Source organism: Perca fluviatilis, chromosome 6 (genome assembly GCF_010015445.1).
Source record: "Perca fluviatilis chromosome 6, GENO_Pfluv_1.0, whole genome shotgun sequence".
NCBI lineage: Eukaryota > Metazoa > Chordata > Actinopteri > Perciformes > Percidae > Perca > Perca fluviatilis.
Genome location: NC_053117.1, coordinates 15,991,035 through 16,010,873, shown reverse-complemented (window position 1 = coordinate 16,010,873; position 19,839 = coordinate 15,991,035). Strand labels below are relative to the sequence as shown.

Genomic DNA, 19,839 nt, shown 5'->3' with positions numbered 1-19,839 from the left:
TAATGATTCAATATTTAATAAGCAATGTACATAATTACATGTTTGGTGTTAGCAAAAAGGTTATTAGAGTAAGTAAGTTTGTGTTTGTGCGCGTGATTGCGCACATGTCTCTGTGCATGTAATTAAAAAGGGGACCTCAACAACACCTGTTTGCAATTGCATTCTAATCAATGTCTGGGACGTGTACTGCTTCGCCATCTCTTTTTCTTTTTTTTCTTTCCGTCTTTGTTTCTTTCTTTACTCTCTTTTTAAGGCCGACAGAGAGCTGAAGTTAGCTAGAAGCTGTCTGGGAGCTGATGGGTCTGCTAGAGTGGGGGGAAAGGAAGGTATGGAGCAAATTAGCGGCAGAGATGGGAAAATAATGACTGTGGCATTGTGGGTAATTAGCAGGTATAGTACCTATGGAGAGTTGGGAATATAATGATGTGAGAAAGAGATGGGGGGAAAGCGAGAACGAGGTGAAAAACGTGTGCAAGACTAACAAGAGGGGGGAAACTGTGTGCACGTGTGTAAGAGAGCGAGAGAGAGAGAAATGAATGTGTAGGTGGGTTATTCGGCTTTGCAATGAAGGGATATACAGTATGAGGAGAGAGAAAGTGAGGGAGAGAGAGAGAGAGGGAGCCAGGGAAAGGAGAAAAACTATTGCGTCCATGTCATCCCACGTGCAGATTAGCGTGCTCAGACTGTATACAATGAAATTGCATGACCTTGCTGGGGTCAGTCTGCTCTGACAATATTTGCCAGGGCATTGTTTCAAATCAATAACTCATTAACAAAGTACAAAGGAAGTTGCTGTGGGTTTGTGAGATTCTTTATTAGAAAGGAGCGGCTGCGGGCCAGAAAGGTCATCGCTGTGACATCTTGGCTAGCCTCATGCTGCCGCCCGAATTGTCAGGTGAAATTACTGCGAGCCATTAATTGACATAAGGCAAAGGAGAGCGGGGAGGCAGACAAGGCAGTGTTTGTTCCAGGATGACCCTGAGGTGCTGTGTTTGTGTGTATGTGCGTGTGTGTATGTCTTTATTCGGGTCAGCCTGTATCCACAACAGGGTTGTGTGCAGAGAGAGAAAGAGAAGGAGAGAGAGAGCCTTAGTGGGTGGGGAGGTGCAAGGGAGGGCAGGATGGATGTGTTTGATGGTTGACCTGACTAGAAGATTGGGAGCAGGGATCTGAGACCAGCTACAATGGTTCTGCCTTGAGCAAACACACAAACACACAGGTATGTGTACACACACAGATGCTACGGACTACACATAACACATATCCAGATATGCTCATGCAAACACTAACAAGAACAGTGTCTAACAGACTCACTCCCATTTAAAACTTTGAGAAGTCGAACACATTCACTGTTAAACTAAATTCAAAGACGAGAAGATAAACCGGAATTTAAAACGTCCCACACACGACAGTGTGCTTGTACCGTGGCCTTAAACATGAAACTTAGCTCCTAAGGACAGATACACATGCACCCAGGTCAAAGTTATTTCTCTTTCACACTCACACAGAAATACACACCCAAATACAAAAATGGCATCTAGCCAATTTGTTCTCTGCAGCAAGCAGGTGAGCTGCCCTCTAGCCCTGGTTATTGCCCTCTCCTCTGACCAAGTTCAGAGGTTAATCAAGTCCCTACCTGTCCTTGGATATGCTGAGCCTTACTTCTTGGCACGACCACAGGTCATAGGTCAAATAAACCCTGTCTGTATAATTGCTTGTGGGCCACAGACTGGGGCAAAGGGGTGAAGGTGACAAAGAGAAAAAAGCTAGTCCCATAGAGAAACACTGTAGCGCCATGTCAAATACAATTACCTGTGTGTGTGTGTGTGTGTGTGTGTGTGTGTGTGTGTGTGTGTGTGTGTGTGTGTGTGTGTGTGTGTGTGCGCTTGTATGTCCATGTCTTAATGTTTATAATCAAGTTTTGGTGCGAGTGTGTATAAGTGTGTGTGCTTTAGTGAATCCTCAGGACGTTTTGTAATACAGTGTGAACATGGGGAAACAGGACATCATCTGCTAAACACAGACAAGGACAAGGATCTCAGCCAGCCCCTGTGGACAGCTGCAGCTGGGAATAATGGGTCTTGGAGAGGCAGGGCCTAAATAATGTATGCTCCTTCCTTTAGGAAACACACTCTGTACAATCCACAACAGTCAGACCAGTATGAGACAGTACAAGACATCTGTTACCAAGAAATTGAAGACCACAATACTACACAGAGTCCTGCATCATGCAAAATGCCATTGTAGATGGAATAATGACAATAAAGATCATTCTGATTTTGATCTGCACTGAAGATAGAAAAAAGTAAAGGTATGATATGCAAAACAAAACCCCCAAAATACAATCAAATAAAAGACTGTCTTACATCGACTCTAACCAGAGTGACGGGTAAGAAAAATGGAAATGGAAAAAACCAATGCCTTGAGTGGAAACACAAGCACACTGAAGAGCCCCAATCATCATCATAATCATTGTAAAGAAAAGCAGAGATATTAAAATCAAAATGCTATTAGAGTGAGGCCTCTCTCTCTCTCTCTCTCTCTCTCTCTCTCTCTCTCTCTCTCTCTCTCTCTCTCTGAACAACGTACATGGTGAGATGCTAAAAGGAACAGCATAAAAAAAAAACTAAGAGAGAAAAGTATTCCAGTCATTTATAAAAATAAATGGTGCTTAAAGAAAGGCGAAGCTCTGTTTTTTGTCCCCTTTGCTCTTTTTTTCCCCTTCTTCTTTCCAGGGCCTGCTGGCCTAATCCCAGCCAGCCAGCCTTGAGTGAACTCTTTGGAAGCTTCTTAAGCCCATGAATGTGCCTTTTGTTCCTGCCATTCCTCCGCTTGGCTGACAGAAAATAGCTAACTGGATTACTGCTAAAATTCAGAGTAAAGTGAACTCCCAAACTTCTATATGGCAAAGTGCTAAGAGAGCGCCCTCCCCCGCCCCACCCCTCCACTATCCTCATCAGCATCCCTCCGATCAGACTTTCTATCCTTCCATCCCTCCCTCTGTCCTCTCTTTCTCTATCCCTCCTCCACCAACATCCCCCTAAACATGGCCCAGTTGTGTGTGATCTGGAGGAGAGGAGAGGGATTAGATAAGGTTGAGAGGTTGCACACTATGAACCCAAGGCTAAAAAGTAAGAATCCTAAAAGCAGTTAAGAGCTTATTAATGTGTGTAAGGAAGCGTATTAATCAACTCAACTTTATCAGAGGGCTGTGTGTGTGTGTGTGTGTGTGTGTGTGTGTGTGTGTGTGTGTGTGTGTGTGTGTGTCAGTGAGTCAATGTAGTAAAATAGTAAAATGTACAATGTAAATTAAGGTGGTAAAGACACGTGGTAATTTAAGTTTATGGTGTTTTTGTATAATGTTCATTCAATTTCATTATATATCGAGGAGTAGAGGTATATATTGAAGTGTCTGTTTTTCTGAATGGCTGTGTGCAGGTGGTCTGGCAGCTCAGCAGGAGTTAGAGTGTAAGGTTAGTGAATAAAAATAAAGGTTTGGTGTGTGTGTGTGTGTGTGTGTGTGTGTGTGTGTGTGTGTGTGTGTGTGTGTGTGTGTGTGTGCGCGTAGAGCCCGTGTGCCCGTGTCTTGGGTGAGTGCTGTGAAAAAGATGAAAACAGCCCCGCTAAAGAGGTTTGATTTGATCAGCCACCCACCCTCACTAACAGAGGTAAAGTAGAAGGATATAAAAAAAACACACACACACACACACACACACACACACACAAAAATACACACACACACACACACACACACACACACACACACAAATGTCAAAACCTTAGTTCTTTTTCCACCTCCTTTACTCTTTTGTCTGTCAGCATGTGTGTGCCTTTGCATTTCTGCCTGTGTTTATGTGCGTGCTTGTATGAGTGTGTGCGCGTGTGTGTGACAGCTTACTCTGGGGCGGACAGAGGCAGAGCAGTGGAGAGTAAAGCAGTGCAGGAGAAGGCGTGGACGATAGAGGCGAGGTCATACACACCAACATCTTGCTGACTTCTGGGTCAAAGGTCAAAATTCAAGGGGCACCAACACAGAGCCAACCTGCTTACTCATTAATCGTTATCCCGAGTCTTGCAATCCCTGCATCTAAGGACAAGTGTGTTTGGCTGACAAATCTAAACCTTCTACATGACCCCTATTTTCTGGTTAATGAGGATCATTTTGTATTAGCCTGCTGGTCTGAAAAAACAGACATAGAAAGCGTTTTAATTTTAATCCATCTCTCTGTCTAAAATGCCACAACACTGGATACTGCGCTGGTATGGACTGCAAAATCAATTATCAATTTACTATCTTATATTAAGCAGAAAAGTGACTTGACATGACACCAGCCGGGTGTGGTATTTTCCTCAGTTGCTCATTATGATGTTTGTCCTGACTTTCATCTAATGGAGTTGTGAAAAGTCAAGACTGTTACTCCACAGTATTTCCGAGAAACTGCAGTCTCAAAAGACACACCACTACTGCATACCGCCCTTGTCTCAATGCATCTGACCCTGTCCAGCATGTATTATGCAGGCATGGGGAAAGCGAGCAGAGCCCAATATCAAGATGTGAGTAATACTGCATGCTACCTCGTAGGATAGGGGAACCTTGGTTGGGACTGTGTTAACGATCTCACACTGCTTATGTCACTGTTAATGATTTAAGGTAAGATGAGGGAAAGAGGAGGACAAGATATATATATATATTTTTTTTTTTTTTTTTACTTTATCCTTGCACTGCTATATAGTTTTTATATTACTATGTCTATATTCCTTGCACTATTGGACTTATTTGCACTACCACCATGACACACACTCTCATAGAGCACCTTACCTGCCCTGTCACTGCAAGCGTCTCATGCTTATACATCCCTTAGTACATTCATTCATGGATTTTTTCTTTAGTATTTTTTCTTTTATTGTCCATATTATTCATGTGGATTTGTTTGTTTTTTGTTATTTGTTATTTTATCATCCTGTTTATGATGTATGTGTATGTTGTGTTTGATGTCTGTAAGCTACTGGGACCGGGAATTTCCCCTTGGGGATCAATAAAGTATCTATCTATCTATCTATCTATCTATCTATCTATCTATCTATCTATCTATCTATCTATATGAAGAAAAAGAGAAATGAAAAAAAGAAATCATTATATGATATGAGAATCATTCAAGTTAAACCTTGAAAATAAAACTATTTAATACACACTCCTTTGAATGTAGGTTGAACAAAATGTAGAGAATGCATGTATATAGACACACAGTTGGAATATGATATAACTCACATGCAATAAGCAATGTATTTTGGATATTAATTTATGGCATAAAATATGTACAAGTGACAGTAGGTGCGAGTAGGTTTGACTACATTACTGTGATACAACATGATGGATTGTTTACCAGAAGAGCTTTATGTCAGATAACGTAAAGCAAGTTCACCAGTTGTATGACGGGGGAAACCAGCGCCCATGTAAAGAAGTGTGATAGAGTGAGATAGAACTGCGGCTAATTATCCCTTATTAGAGTGTGTGTAAAGGTACTGCCAGGGGGGTGAGAAAAAAAAAAAGCCTGCGTTGACAGCTCACACGCCGCCCGCTAGTCCCACAGCAGCCCTAACTCTTGTCAGACACCACAGATTGACGTATTTCTCACACACACACACACACACACACACAAAAAAAACAGCATATACACAAAGCGCGAACGCATGTATTGTTGTGATGTTTCTGCCATCAACCAAAGTAAGGCACAGATAATCGATGAGGAATGAAACCCTGTGAGGGGAAAAAGCCTGGCTCAGTGTGCCCTTAATCTTCAAAATCTTACTGAATGAGAGCTTTTAAGAAAGTAAAAAAAATGTCTGGAACCCATTGAGGAGGCAAATTATGAATTTTGTTGGCAGGGGATAAACAAAAGACATCTTTGAAGAGGACAAAATTGTTTTAATGTCATCTCTTGCCCATATTTATTTTCACAATGGAACTAGATTTATTCAAAGGGTTGCTTCCTTTGTTTGACCACAAGGTAAACTGGCCGGGCTAAGTGTATGTGCATGTGTATATGTGTGTGCGTGTGTGCGTGTGTGTGAATGATTAGGGGATGTACGGTCAGTGTGGCATGATAAGAATGTTGCAGTGTGTTTGCAGAGTGTGTGTTAGAGAGATAATAATCCCAGCGGTCAACAAGAGTAAAGGGCCAGAGCTGCACTGACCAGCCCACCATCTGAGAGAGAGAAAAAAAAAAAAAAAGAGAGAGAGAGAGAGAGAGAGAGAGAGAGGTAGCCATGTGGTTAACACTTGCTCACTGAGAGGCGACTGGAGCACGGCCAACCTCTTCACACACAGGCTGACCACACAAGAGCCTCTCTTTCTCCCTCTGCCTCCCATCCTCCCTTCATCCCGTTACCTAACATTTCCTTCCCTAGGTTCCTCAGCTAGCCCCCTCCTACCTTCCTCCTCCCGGCTCCTGCTTGCCACTTTTGTCTTTTCCAAACTTGCCCAAATGCCTGCCTCCCATTTTCTCACCTATGTCTCTTCTCCTACCTCCTCCCACAACCCTAAACTGTCACTCTGTCCACCTCCCCCATCATGTCTGCTTTTGACGGACATCTCTCCTTCTGTCCCTCTGCCGCGGCTCTCCGAACACTTCTTTCATGCCTTTTTTTTTTTCTGTCTCTCCTCCTTCTCTCTCCGACTTACCCGTATAGGGATCTGTTCGGTCTCCGTCTCCTTCTGTGGGTTACGGTACTTCTCATAAAATTCTCTCTTCTTTTTGCCCTCTTTATCATCTTTGCGTTCCCTCTTTTCAGCAGGTTCGTCCGAGGTTTCAGTAGCAGAGGGCAGGGGAGAGGACATGGCTGGCTTCTCCACCTCCAGGTAGTTCTCATTGGGGTTGAGCACCATCACACCGTAGCCCTCCTAAAACAGACAAGAAACACACGTATGTGCATTAGAGCCATGTCATCAGCATCATCTCCATCAGATACTGTTCATATTACGTGTTAAGCATTTATGATATTTGATGTATTCATCAATTATATATCTATATCTATGTAGTATATATATCAAACTGTATTTGTACTGATCTTTTTATAACAAAGTGCTTTAAAATGCAAAAATAAAATTTACAAATTAACGAGGTTGTGAAGACAAAAGGCTGCAAAATGGGGAGATAGCTCTATATCTACAGTATATCAATTAAATAATGTATATTTAGGTAGAAAGCATGACAAATATGTGTGTGAGAAAGAGAGAGAGATATGTAGAAAATGTAAAAAAAAAACAAGCGTGATTGTGTACTTCTTTCCTTTTTAATACCCGAAATATTGGAGATTTTGTTACTTTTGAAAATGTCGGTACTGTATACGCTTTATTACACCTAAAATGTAATCTTGACGGAGCAGTTTGTGTTTTTTTATTGTTGTTTGTTGTTTTTGTACTTTCAGAAAAAGACAATATTAAATTTGTCAAACCTTAGGAAAGCTGGTATAACACCGCATGATAACCTCGGTTTCATTGAAGCTCAGAAACCTTCGTGCTCAGTCTATGTCTGGTAGTGGCTCATGGTGTTTGAGAAAGAGCTCGGTAGTGGATATCTATGAGCAAATAATACAACACACATATTGTGAAACGACTGGGGGAATGACGCAAATCCAGACTGAAAGAAATGGCAGAGAAAGAGACAGAGGAGAGAGTGTCACTGCAGGGACAAGCCTGAGAAGTAACCGGGGGATTGGAATTCAGCACCGGTGGTTTCAGTTGGTGAGTAGCATTTAGTGACTCTAAAGGCCATGCGTCACTTAATATCACACCCAATCGATCCCACCATCACTCAACGAAAGAGTTAGCCACAACTGCATACGTATCTGTGTATGTGCATGTCGTCGTGTGTTTGGGACTTCTACAGACAGCACTACAGATCAAACGTTTAAAAAAAAAAATAATGTTTTGGAACATAATATTTGATTTATTATATTATAATAATCAGTGTACTACTTCAAAATGCCAAAAATGAAAAGTAGAGAGGAAAAATGTGGTTATAATAAGAAAGAATGACAGAAGGGAAACGTGTTGTGGAAAAAAGGACGTTTTCTTGTAGCCTTTGGTGACTTCTTCAACTTTGAAGCCATTTTAATTAACTATGTTTATTGTCCCAAGCACTCTGAAACTAAAGCAGGAAATGGATGGATTCCTGTTTCACTTTGGTTGTGCTTTTCACACACAACCCCCATTGTGATACACATTCACACACCCCAAGAGTCAAACTTGTGCTTATCCGCCAGTGCAAACACACATACACACACACTATAGAGTACGAAAGACATCGGTGCTGACAAAAAGACCTTTAGGAGATGTGAGAAGGGAGTTAAGAGAGGCTGCGTCACTCAGCTTCCTCTGCAAATCGCCATCACACGCACGGTCTCCTCAAGGCGGCACGTCTCCTCTTCTTTAATAAGTGTTAACACAATGTGCTTGTCTTCTGTTGACGCAGCATGAGTGTGTGTCCCTCCTGTGCCCATCGACATCAAACCTGCCACACACCCCTTCCCTTAGCACCTGTCGTGTGTTGACAACGGCAGAATGACACTTATTCAGATTATAAAATTAGTTTGATTCTCACTCCCTTTCAAATTCAGAAAAGGCTCTCCTTCCCCCGGTGGACATATTTGTAATGTTAAACTTATTATTAATATAAAGATGATAGATTTAAGAAAGCATTTTTAAGTGAGAAGAAAACTGGACATGATCAAATTGCTAATTATTACATCTGTGTTTTTAAAAAAAAAGAAGATATTTCATTATTACATCAGTTTTTTACTAATAATTGTAATAATGTATTTTGAAAAATTCTAATTTCAGCTCTAAAGAATTTCCTCCTACATAATTGCATCGGCATGATGATGGAATGAAGTTTTGTATTTTACTCCAACAAGGTCCTCCAACAAGTTTAATTGTATTTTTTTAGCGAGTGATTTATGACTTTAAAAGACTGCATGCCCACATTATAGTTTGTATGCAAATTCTTGGTATATGATGTTTTGCCAAACCTGGCTTTTTATTTTTCTGTGTGTGTGTGTGTGTGTGTGTGTGTGTGTGTGTGTGTGTGTGTGTGTGTGTGTGTGTGTGTGTGTGTGTGTGTGTGTGTGTGTGTGTGTGTGTGTGTGTGTATGCGTGCGTGAGAAGAAAAAGGAAAGTTGGAGAGGTAATGGATGAGGATCTATTAGGGTGACTTAATTCAGCCTGCAGACATGACAGACATTTGCACACAAATACAGAAGTTCAGACACACAAGCGAGCGCACATTCAGACAGATGGATCGCCAGATGAAAGAGAAATAGAAGCGGTAGAGGAGAGGAGAGAGGGGAAGAGACAGAGGGTAAAAGAGGAGAGATATAGATGGATAGATAAAATGCTAAGACAAAGATAGAACGAGAAGGAAGGAGAGATGTGGTCTAACCAGATCCACACCAGCTTTGTGCCACTGCCCACTGGTGGCAGCCTGATAAAATAACTGACAAGACCAGTTAAGCCTATGGCAGCAACATCATAAAAACAAGATACAATTTTAATTAAATAAATAATTAAATGCAATACTGATAAATACACTATATATATGAGAAAACTAAACAATGACAAAATAAAAAGGACAATGCACTGTCAACATATTCCCACAAAGATCTGATACATTTCCCATAGAAAGAAGGACAGAATGACAGGAACAGGAAAAGCATCTTGCACTTCCACACTTCCAAACCACCACCACATCATTTTGTGTGCATTTCTCCCTTCCCCTAATCCTGGTTCACAAGGCCAAAAGTTAATGGTTTAGCAACACTGGCCCATGTGTTCTGTTGCTAACCCTGAGTGGCCTACTACCATGTTTAGTTGTCAGCGCTCTTAGCCTAACCTTTACTGGTCAATAACCCTTCCTGGCCTTAAGCATACTATTGGTAACCTCAAGTGGCCCGCTTCTTAGCCTTTAGCGTCCTTATGCTAACCCTGAGTGGCCTATAGCCTATTGGCCTTTTCCTTTGGGGAGGCTAACACACCTAACCGAGCTAACAGTGCTAACCCTTTCAGCTGTCCGGTCACCCAGAAGGACATCGCTGTAAAGGCGACCAGTGTCGTCGGCATACTTAGTCTGGAGCAGCAGGGCCGCCGAGTTCACCTCTGTGTCGGAAACCATCATTTATTTGAACACTGAGAGGTCTGTGTTGGTGTCAGGACAACATTGCTCTCCCTGTCCAGACACTTCCTCCTCTTATTCTTCTCTCCGTCAACTAAATATATAACAATGAATCTGGTGCTGATGGACCGAGCAAAACAAAGCAATTGGGTATTTTTTTATTTTTTTTATTTAAAACAATAATAATTTAACTTAAATTGAAATCATGCTATTTTATAAATGTGATTTGTATATATTTTTCTCATCTAAAAACAACAACAAATATTATAACTTACTACTGTGATTGTCTAGTTGTATATACCAAACTTATCTACAAATGTTTTAGAAGAAAAAAAAACGTGATATTTAAATTAAATAGCACAATGTAAACGCTTACCCCAAATCCCACCGAATTCATTTCTCCCACAGAGCTAATGTGCATCATCCTAGTCTTTGCGTTGTTTTGTGACAGCTAAATCTCTCCATACATCTCGCCATATACCCTTGTAGAGTTAGGTCATTCAGGCTTTGTGTTTCTGGCTAACTGTTAAGTCTCTCCCACACACACACACACACACACACACACACACACACACACACACACACACACACACACACACACACACACACAGACTGGATACACCTGCTAAATCTGATCTTTGTGTTGTGATGTGCTGTCAAAGTGTGAATCTTACACAAATGCACACTGCAAACCTTGGGTCACCCTGCTTTTTATACCACTAAATCTCTCTCTCACACATTGCTAACATTGGGTCACTTTGCCTTTGTCCTACGCACACACACACGGTCCTCTAGCGTTGGGTCAGTCTTGTCTTTCTGCTGCAGTATGTAGGCTAAGTCTCTTCCCATGCCCTGTGGGTGCCCCTGTGCCACCACCACACTGAGTCCCTGCCCTGGGGCCAGCGGTCAAGAGGGTCGCCCCGACCCCTCTAAGGGGAGGCACCCCGACCCCCATCACCCCGCTCTGGACGCTCCTTAGCGCTCCTTTGTCGGCCTGTCCCATACCAGATAGCACAACAAAGACTGCTGCTGCTAAGGAAACCAGGGCTTGTCTCATCATCGTGATGAAACCCTTCCTCCGTCATCGCCCGATCTCCCCACATGCAGCATTGTGAAGGTCTTTGAAATCCCAAACGCTCCTTACTCTACTATTAAGAAAGTATTAAGAAAAAAATTATAAAAAAAAAAGAAAACAAATATGAAGCTGCAATATAAACATAATGGCATTAAGCATTATTTATGATTCATGATGACAGAGCTGGAGCCATACTGCGCTGCCTTAACAATACTGTCGACACTCTTTGATGACAACGATGCGCTCGCTTTATGGTCAGATTAGTTGCCGCTTGTCCACTAGAACTTTGATGGCAACAGATCATTATTTTCCCTTCCAGTCGCAGTATTTGGAAGCGGATAGCGCGTGTGTGTGTGTGTGTGTGTGTGTATGTGTGTGTGTGTGTTTCTGTCCACATGTTAGTGAGTACACAAGTGCGAGAGAGAGTAAATAAGATGTCCCTTTAAGACAGCAGCACCTCTATTTTTCCAGTGTACAGCGTTGTAATGAAATGAAATGTGTCTAATGTGCGGGAGCGGGGAGAGAGGCGGCCGGAGTGAGAGGGTGTTTCATCTGTGCGTGTGGAGCTCAGCGAAGCTTTGATGTGAGAGCTCTCATGTAGTGAGCAGGGCTTTGGGCACAGGGAAAAGGACAGCACTTGACAGGTACAAAGCATGGCTGATAGCGGTCACGGGTGCATGCAGTGAGAAAAGTAGATGGTATGGTTGCGTGAATTTGAGATTGCATGTGTGGCTTTTTTCTGAATAGGAGCATATAAATGCTCTTCTTCGCATTGCACTTGTATTTTAGTGCATTTTACATCTTGAGAATCAGCGTGCCGTCTATACGTTTCCATTGAAATTGGATCTCGGGCAGCTTACTTTATTAGTTTTCTGTCGGGGGGGTTGTTAGGATCGGGGCAGACGGCGCTCCCTTTCCTCAACAGCCTTCGCTCCACTTCCTTGTTTCAGCAATACGCAGCTACCGATTCGCTGCTCAGGCTTGACAGACAAGGGGAAAAGGGTCACCCTGCATGGCATACCCAATAAGAGGAGGAGGAGGGGAGGGATGTCTGCAGGCTACCGTCTGGTTTGAGATCTGAACGAGGCACAATGGCTGAGCGAGAAGAAAAGCTAAGTTGGAAAATAAGCGAAGAGCAAAGCACTGGCGTCACAATTTGTGTTTTCATTTCAGTTACTTGTGGCTGAAACGACATCAAATGCAAGTACAAAACTCTTTACTGGGAGAAGGAAGATGGATAAAACACAGACTGTTCCTCAATAAAGAGGTATGAAGGAGCTGAGAGGGAAGGTAAATACTGTAATAACAAGTACACTCTCACTCTCCCTCTCTGTCAGGGCCACCCTGCTCTGTGTGACCTTGTCTGTCTCCGTCTCTACGTGAGCTTTTTTTTTTTTGCAGGGCCCCTTTATCCATCCAATCCCCCTCTTTTCTCTCTCCCTCTCTTTTTCCCACTCCCCCTCTCCCTGAGGCTAAGATACCACACAGATCGCACAGTAATGTCAGATTAAGTCACGGTGCCCCCTTTCTCATTTTAACATCGCACCAGCCTGAGACCCCCCATACCCAACCAAACACACAGCTATGTTTCTCTGAGAGCAGAAGGGTGGGAGAGAATACTTACTGTACCACTGGGACTATGAAAAGACATGTGTGGATCTTAGGGGTGATGTGAGAGGGGATGAGACGGGATTGTCATCAGCCTGTCAGCACAAAATCAATCATCCTCTTGATAACTAGCGATACCCAGGGGGCCAAGCAAGTACTTGCAGAGAGAAGACCTACATGTTACTAAATATTATTATCTCCAGTGTCTTTAAAAAAAGATAGCAAAATTAAACGGTTGATAACAAGATAATGGGCTACAATTACACCTAAATTAGGTGGCACACATTGCAACACATACAGTACATATGAGATACATGAGCTCAAATTACTTTTCTTTTTTTTTTTTATCCTCTGCTAAACCCCACATCCATGTATGTTTAAGCAATCAATTGAACAGCCAAAACAAACGTTTACATAGGAGAAGTAAGACGAACTGGAGCGTCATCCCCCCCCCATCTGCCCTCTGAGTTCATTTTAAACAAATCGCCTACTGAATGGGTTTCTCCTCTAATAAAGAGTACACATTAAATCAAGTTTCTCTAAGTTCAACTTTTCACTTCAAGTTCAAAGACTGAATTCGGTGTTCGCTTCCACTAATGTAGTCGTACACTAATTTGGTCAAAGTAAATAAGACTCTGCGGTAATGATTATCTTTTTCTTGATCTTAATGAGCACGAGTAGATTAGGTCAGAATAAGAGGCTAACCTTTTGAGCTAGTCAAGTTGTGTCTGTAATAAGCAGCAGAGTTTTTAACCTTGGCATGGATGTCTGGGCTCATTTAGATATTGTTTATATGTAGAGCTGAATATTTATAAATGAGTTCAAAGTGGAGCAGTGGGGTGGAGGAAGTGAAGAGAATAGCACAGCTTCAGATCCCTGATGCCTCAGCTTCTTTTTTCATGCTCGCATTTACATTTCTTTCTCTCTGTTTCAAATTCTATTTCTCTCTTCCTGTCTCGCTCCTCCCGACCTGTCTATTTTCAGCACCTTAGTGAAAGGATAAACGTAAAGACACTCACACAGACACTGTTGAGTAACTCACTCAGTGCAATGCCAAAGCCACTTTATGTGTCAATTATTTACCATACTCGGCGTCTGTGAATCTGTGAATTTGTTCAGCTACTATCTGTGCTCAATGGTTGATCAAGCATTCGAGTGTCAGGACAGACTTTTCCACATAAACAAACAACACACACACACACACACACACACACACACACACGCGCACAGGGTTCGGAGGCCTGCTTCATCTGCTCTCAGCACGACACACACAGAGGGAGGTGCTGGGTTGGGGCTGGGGGTTGCTAGATTGGGGTGGATGTAGCATTAATCACCGTCCAGGTGGAAATTGTCAGAGCTATCGATTGTGCAAGTAAATGTTACACAAGTCATTTGTCTTTTCTTTTTTCTTTTTCACGACCAGCGTGTCATGCGCAAAGACACAACTGTGAATGTAAACTCTGCAACAGTGATATTTTAGAGCCGTCTCACCAGATGTGTAATAAGCTCCATAGCCACTTAGCAGACATCCAGATATTTGAATGAATTTGACTATATCGTTTTACATCAAATGTTTTGAACAAAACTTCAATGTTCCATGTCTAAGCCAGCAGTGTTGCTTGGGCAGATTATCAAATCACTTGCATACTAAATTAACAATATTTCCCGGATACTTTAATGTTAGAGTATCAAACATGTGCTTGCCACATAACCAGCAAAGGAAATACAGTAAGCAGGAAGAGTCCTCATCCCACAGAGGGAAGGCTATGGGGAAATAAATACAGGAGGCTTATTCTGATGCCGTTAGCATTTTGATTTATGTATTCTATATTGTCTCCCCTAAGCATACACATGTATTTTTAATGAGGGCACAGAGAGATATAGATCATGGAATGATAGGTGCCTCCCTACCCTCCTGCCTAACTATTTAATGTATAAATCAGGGAGAGAGGTGAGCAGAGAGGGGGAGGCCGGGAAGCTACAAAAAGAGGGAAGGCGGGAGGAGTGGAGGCATCCCAGGACCTGAAGGCCACTAATGTGCATGGAAGGAAGGAGGAAAGGCAAAGCCTGAGCTTAATGGGCCTACGATGGAAGGAATATGATGCTGAATGAAAATTATGATTATAATGATGATGGTTACAAAGAAGTATTTGGCAGCTTTTCAAAATCTAATTTCTGAAGACTGGACAAAAATAAGCCATCTGACCTCTGGAATGAAATATCCTTCTCTGATGATCATGATGACAACAATGACACCAAAAAGTGAGCTTGCCTTTCAGTTCCACTGAAATAAAGAAAAATTCCACCACCATGAGAAATTCTTAAAGAGCGCTGTCGATGAATGTTTCTAGTTCACCATCTGGACAGGTAGTTAGAGCATTAACACACATGAACACACACACGGTGGGTGCAAGACGCACGGCCATATGTACAGACTGAGCCGGCCGGGGGTCAATGGCAGGACAGATCTAAACATTGTAGACACATGAACGTATGTATGCACAGACTTAGGCATATACCCATCTCCATGGTAAAATGATACACAGGTACCTGTGTGTATGCCATGGTAAATTACAAAGAAAAGAAAAGTACAGTACATGTGTTGCATAATGTGGCATGTGCCATTTCATGTACATTTTTGCAAATAATGCATAATAGTTTGTTTTTTTTGGTTCCAAATTCACATTTTGACTGCACGGTTCTGATGCAAAATGTGTCGGAGTGCTGCGCTGGGTGTCATCTTACAGTAAATGGCACTGTGTTGGTGAATAATGAGACCATGCTGTTCCGCACAGGGTATTAATCTTACTGAACATCACAGGACCGCCATGGGTCAAAGGTCATAGAGGAATCCCTTCAACCCTGCCCTGTTATTGTGACCTAGGAGGGAGAGCCACAGAAAGAACTGGTGGTCCTGCCGATGTCGCGGACTGTTGCTATGCGAGATGTGTGTGTGTGTGTGATATTTTATGTTAAGTGTGACCTTTAATGAGATGAAATTTTCTGTGTGTAAAATATTCATTCTATTTGCTGTGGTATTGTACACCGTGAGAGTGTAACTGGGCAGTGATCATGCAACCGGCAATAAATCAGAAGGCCACAGTATTAGCACACAGACACACAACCACAATGACACACACACTCCAACAGTCTGACCTCTCTCTAAGTGGAGCTGCACCACAGGTCCATGAGTCAGGGGAGGTCGCCACAGCCAATCACAAGCTGTGTTTGAAGTGTGAAGGGTAAACACTATGGCGGCTCTGTCCTGCCATTTACTGTGCTTATTTTCACAGGATGTAACCTAGGAAAGAGGTGGCGGAGAATATAGTGTATCTGTGTGTGTGTGTGTGTGTGTGTGTGTGTGTGTGAGTGTGTGCATGTGCAGCACATTTTCCATAGTGTCATTACCACATGGCTGGGTTTATGCTTCACAGCACACACATGGAGCTACGCATGTATGTTGGAATCCCCTTCATCCTCTCACCATACGGCCAAATACACGTTCAGAAATCCATGCTGTGGCAACTAAGGAAACCATGCATGGAGCAATAGACATGTTCCTATTAACCCGATGTAGCCTTCAAAAACGGTTGAAAAGCAATTTACCATGGAAAGCGGCTGTAAAACACATCCTCTCTCTCTCACACACACACACAGACCGACCCCCCAACCCCACCGCCACCACAATCCTCACTAGAAGCTCTTTCAAATCTAAAACTTTTTTTTTTAAGACCACCTGTTGTCTATTATTTTTACATACTGCTTTTCTCATAAATCATAACACTCTGTAATTAATCAAGCTGTCAAAACAGGGACCGGAGGTCACCTGGAGGGGTCGGAGGTGGTTGCAGGGCCGATGGAGGTCAGGGTCACACCGCATTCCTCATTATCAAGTTGGGATGGGAGAGGGGCCGGGCAAACAAAAGCGAAAGCAGATGGAGGAGGAGAGGTGGAGGGGGGGGCACAGATGAAAAAGAGAGCTAGCGAGACAGAGAGAGAGACAGAGAGAAGGAGAAATTGACAAAGAAAAGTGAAAGAAGCTGTCAGCTGCCTTCAGATGAAGACAGGGGAGGCAAATCTGAGAAGGGAGACATCACATAGAGAGGTGGAAAAAAGGGAAGAGAAAAAAAGAGAGAGGCATGAAAACAGAACAAAAGAAATCTACAAGATGTTTCTACTGTATAGACCTGAAATTGGCTGGAGAGAGGAGAAAGAGGAGAGAAGGAGGTAGAGTGGTGCGGCTTCTACGATGGGAAAATAGGGAATCAGCTGTGGAAGTATGATTGTTATCTCGTTCTCTCTCCGTATATATATGTGTGTGTGTGTGTGTGTGTGTGTGTGTGTGTGTGTGTGTGTGTGTGTGTGTGTGTGTGTGTGTGTGTGTGTGTGTGTGTGTGTGTGTGTGTGTGTGTGTGTGTGTGTGTGATGAGGCAGACTGATATCTCTCAGAGGAGTGTGTATCGGTGTCTCAGTGGGTTGAGAGCCAGTTCAGAGACAGGACCACGGGCCTGGAGTGGCATGTCACCGACTCCACAATACACACTGCTGATTAGATCACACTGATTAGACTGGCACATAGACACACATATTCACACAAACAAACAAACACACACACACACACACACACACACACACACACACAAATAAATGCCCCTGCAGACCGAGTAGCTGAACGAACAGGCTGTCTATTGTCAAGTTATTTCTTTGGCCATCTCTAGTTGCCAAGTTCTCTTATTTGGGAAATAATTAACACTATCATATAGGGTTAACAATAGGTTAATGTTTTCTTTATGTCATATCACTTATTACTAACTTAGAAATAGAAGTATGTCATGTGTAGCAAAATGTGTTGACAATCAAGTAAAGTGAATTATCTCATTACGTAGAGTGTGAATATGTTATGTGAAGTTATGAGTGCACAATCAAACAAGATGGAAAAAAAAAAGAAGAAGCTACATGCTCAGTAGGGGGGGGGGGATGAAAGACTGGGACAGCCTCCGGAGTGACGGGGAGAGGAATAGATTTTGAAAAAAAAGGAACAATTTAAAAAGTGCAAATGCCGCGGAACTCCTCGCGCTATGTTTGCGTCCCCCTCCCCTGCGTGGAGCATGAATTCTCAGGCGTGGCTCGCTCTATCAAAAACATCACTCTTGAATGAGGCGCCGACCATTGCGCAAAATTAGCTGTCACCCTTTCCTCAAAATCTTTGTTAATCTTGTTTCCAGTGTTTGCGGATTTATCAGCACATGCATCAATGTCAGCTCCTTGGTTACTGAGCCGCACTACTTGGGAGAAGATATAATTAAAAATGTTTGGGGCGTGGGGGGGGGAGCTGCCGAGGAGCTGGAGTGCTAGGAAAGACGGAGCGGGGGGGATGAGGTGGTGGTGGTGGTGGAGGGGGTGTAGGAGGAAGGTGAATTCTTCCTCTCGTCTCGTAGTTTCCCCTGGGAGCCTGTGGAACACAGAGCCAGTGATAACAGACAAACGGGCTGGGCCGCGCCTCTCTTCCTCTCTCCCTCTCTTGCTCACTTTCCGGTATCACGCGGGTCAGCCTGTGCCGCTATCTCTTTAATGACGCTAGCTCCACTGATCTGGCCGTGGTCGGGAAACTGGTCTCATTGCTAACAGCCACTTGACACAGAGGAAAACAACAGCCTAATGCATTCATCTAATGATATAACTGCCTTATCAACAATTTGATGCACAACTAACCTATCCAGGGGGTTTCACGCATGGGTGTCATGGCTTGGGAGAAGGACAAGCAGAAGACAATCATTCAGTACACAACATGCATGAACAGCATGTTAGAAAGTCACTGTGAGTAAATAACAAATGGGAAGATCCTTTAATGGCATTTAGTGCAAGTGAAATTATGTGATTCTTTAAGTACCTTTCTGTGTATCACTGACTTAAACTAAAACACTTTGACATCTGGAGGGGCGGTGGTGAATTACACTGTCCCACAAGAGCTTGATCCTTGATACGTTTCCAGCACATCTCTTATTATCATGTGGCTTTTCAAAAACCATCACTTGCCCATCCAGCTCACATCAAGGGACAAGGGACATCATGCAATAGAAATTCCAAGTCTCCCCTGCTGACTCACAGATACAAACACAAACCCGGTGCATATATACGCATTTATACAAAACCACACACACACACACACACACACACACATGCACACACGCCACGCACACACACACACACACACACACACACACTCTCTCCTCTGGGAGTGCGGTTGGGATGCAGAGACATCCCAGAGAGCCGTGTCACAGTACCAGCAGGTTTCAGAGCTGTGTGGACAGAACTCTGGCCACGGAGATGACAGCTCAGGAGACAGCTCGGGAGGATGACAGACGTATGTTTAAAACATAAATGCATAAATGCAAACCCCTTATGAGATGACACCTACCATAGTGGTCCTCTGTCCTTATCCCAAAAGATTGGGGTGTCAAAGAATACGACAACTGTGCGCCCTTATGCGTGAATATCTATTACAGAATTTGGAAAGTGTGTGTGGTGTGTGTGTGTGTAACTCTAGGCTTTAGATGATGTTCAGAGAGGCAAGAGGTATCTAATTTTGCAGCTATTTCCCGCATCATGGTGAGCGCTGCCAAAATAGTCTAGACCGAAGAACAGTGCAGAACAGTAAGGTGGCCTAGCCTTAACCTCTCACCATGCCTGATACGACAAGTCAGCACTGTGAGCAGAGCTTTTCATCCATGCTCACATATTCTCTTCTTCTCTCCTCCTCCGGCTCTTCTTCTTCCCTCCTTTTCTCCTCCATCCAGACCTTTAAGTGCGGTCTGGCAGGTTTGGCTGGGAGGTCGCGTATTCCCCCTCTTCATTAGTGAGAAAATGGACTCTGGTAAACGCTTGTTAAAGCCCTTACCTACACTCCCCCAGTTAATGGGAGTGATCCATTTGTGTCCGTTTCTGCCTGACAAGGCTTTACTGGAAGATTAATAGTGCGGTGTCAGG

The 19,839-nt window shown here is 43.1% G+C and overlaps 1 protein-coding gene across 4 annotated transcripts in view; it reads right to left on the bottom strand.

Moving 5' to 3' along the window:
* The window catches only part of fam172a (family with sequence similarity 172 member A), a 155,787-nt gene that overhangs the window by 88,611 nt on the left and 47,337 nt on the right, over positions 1-19,839 (bottom strand). For all 4 annotated transcript variants that reach the window (XM_039802845.1, XM_039802848.1, XM_039802849.1 and 1 more), the window contains one exon: positions 6,683-6,901. In XM_039802845.1, coding sequence (XP_039658779.1) covers positions 6,683-6,901 — 219 coding nt within the window. The remainder of the gene's footprint in view (positions 1-6,682; positions 6,902-19,839) is intronic.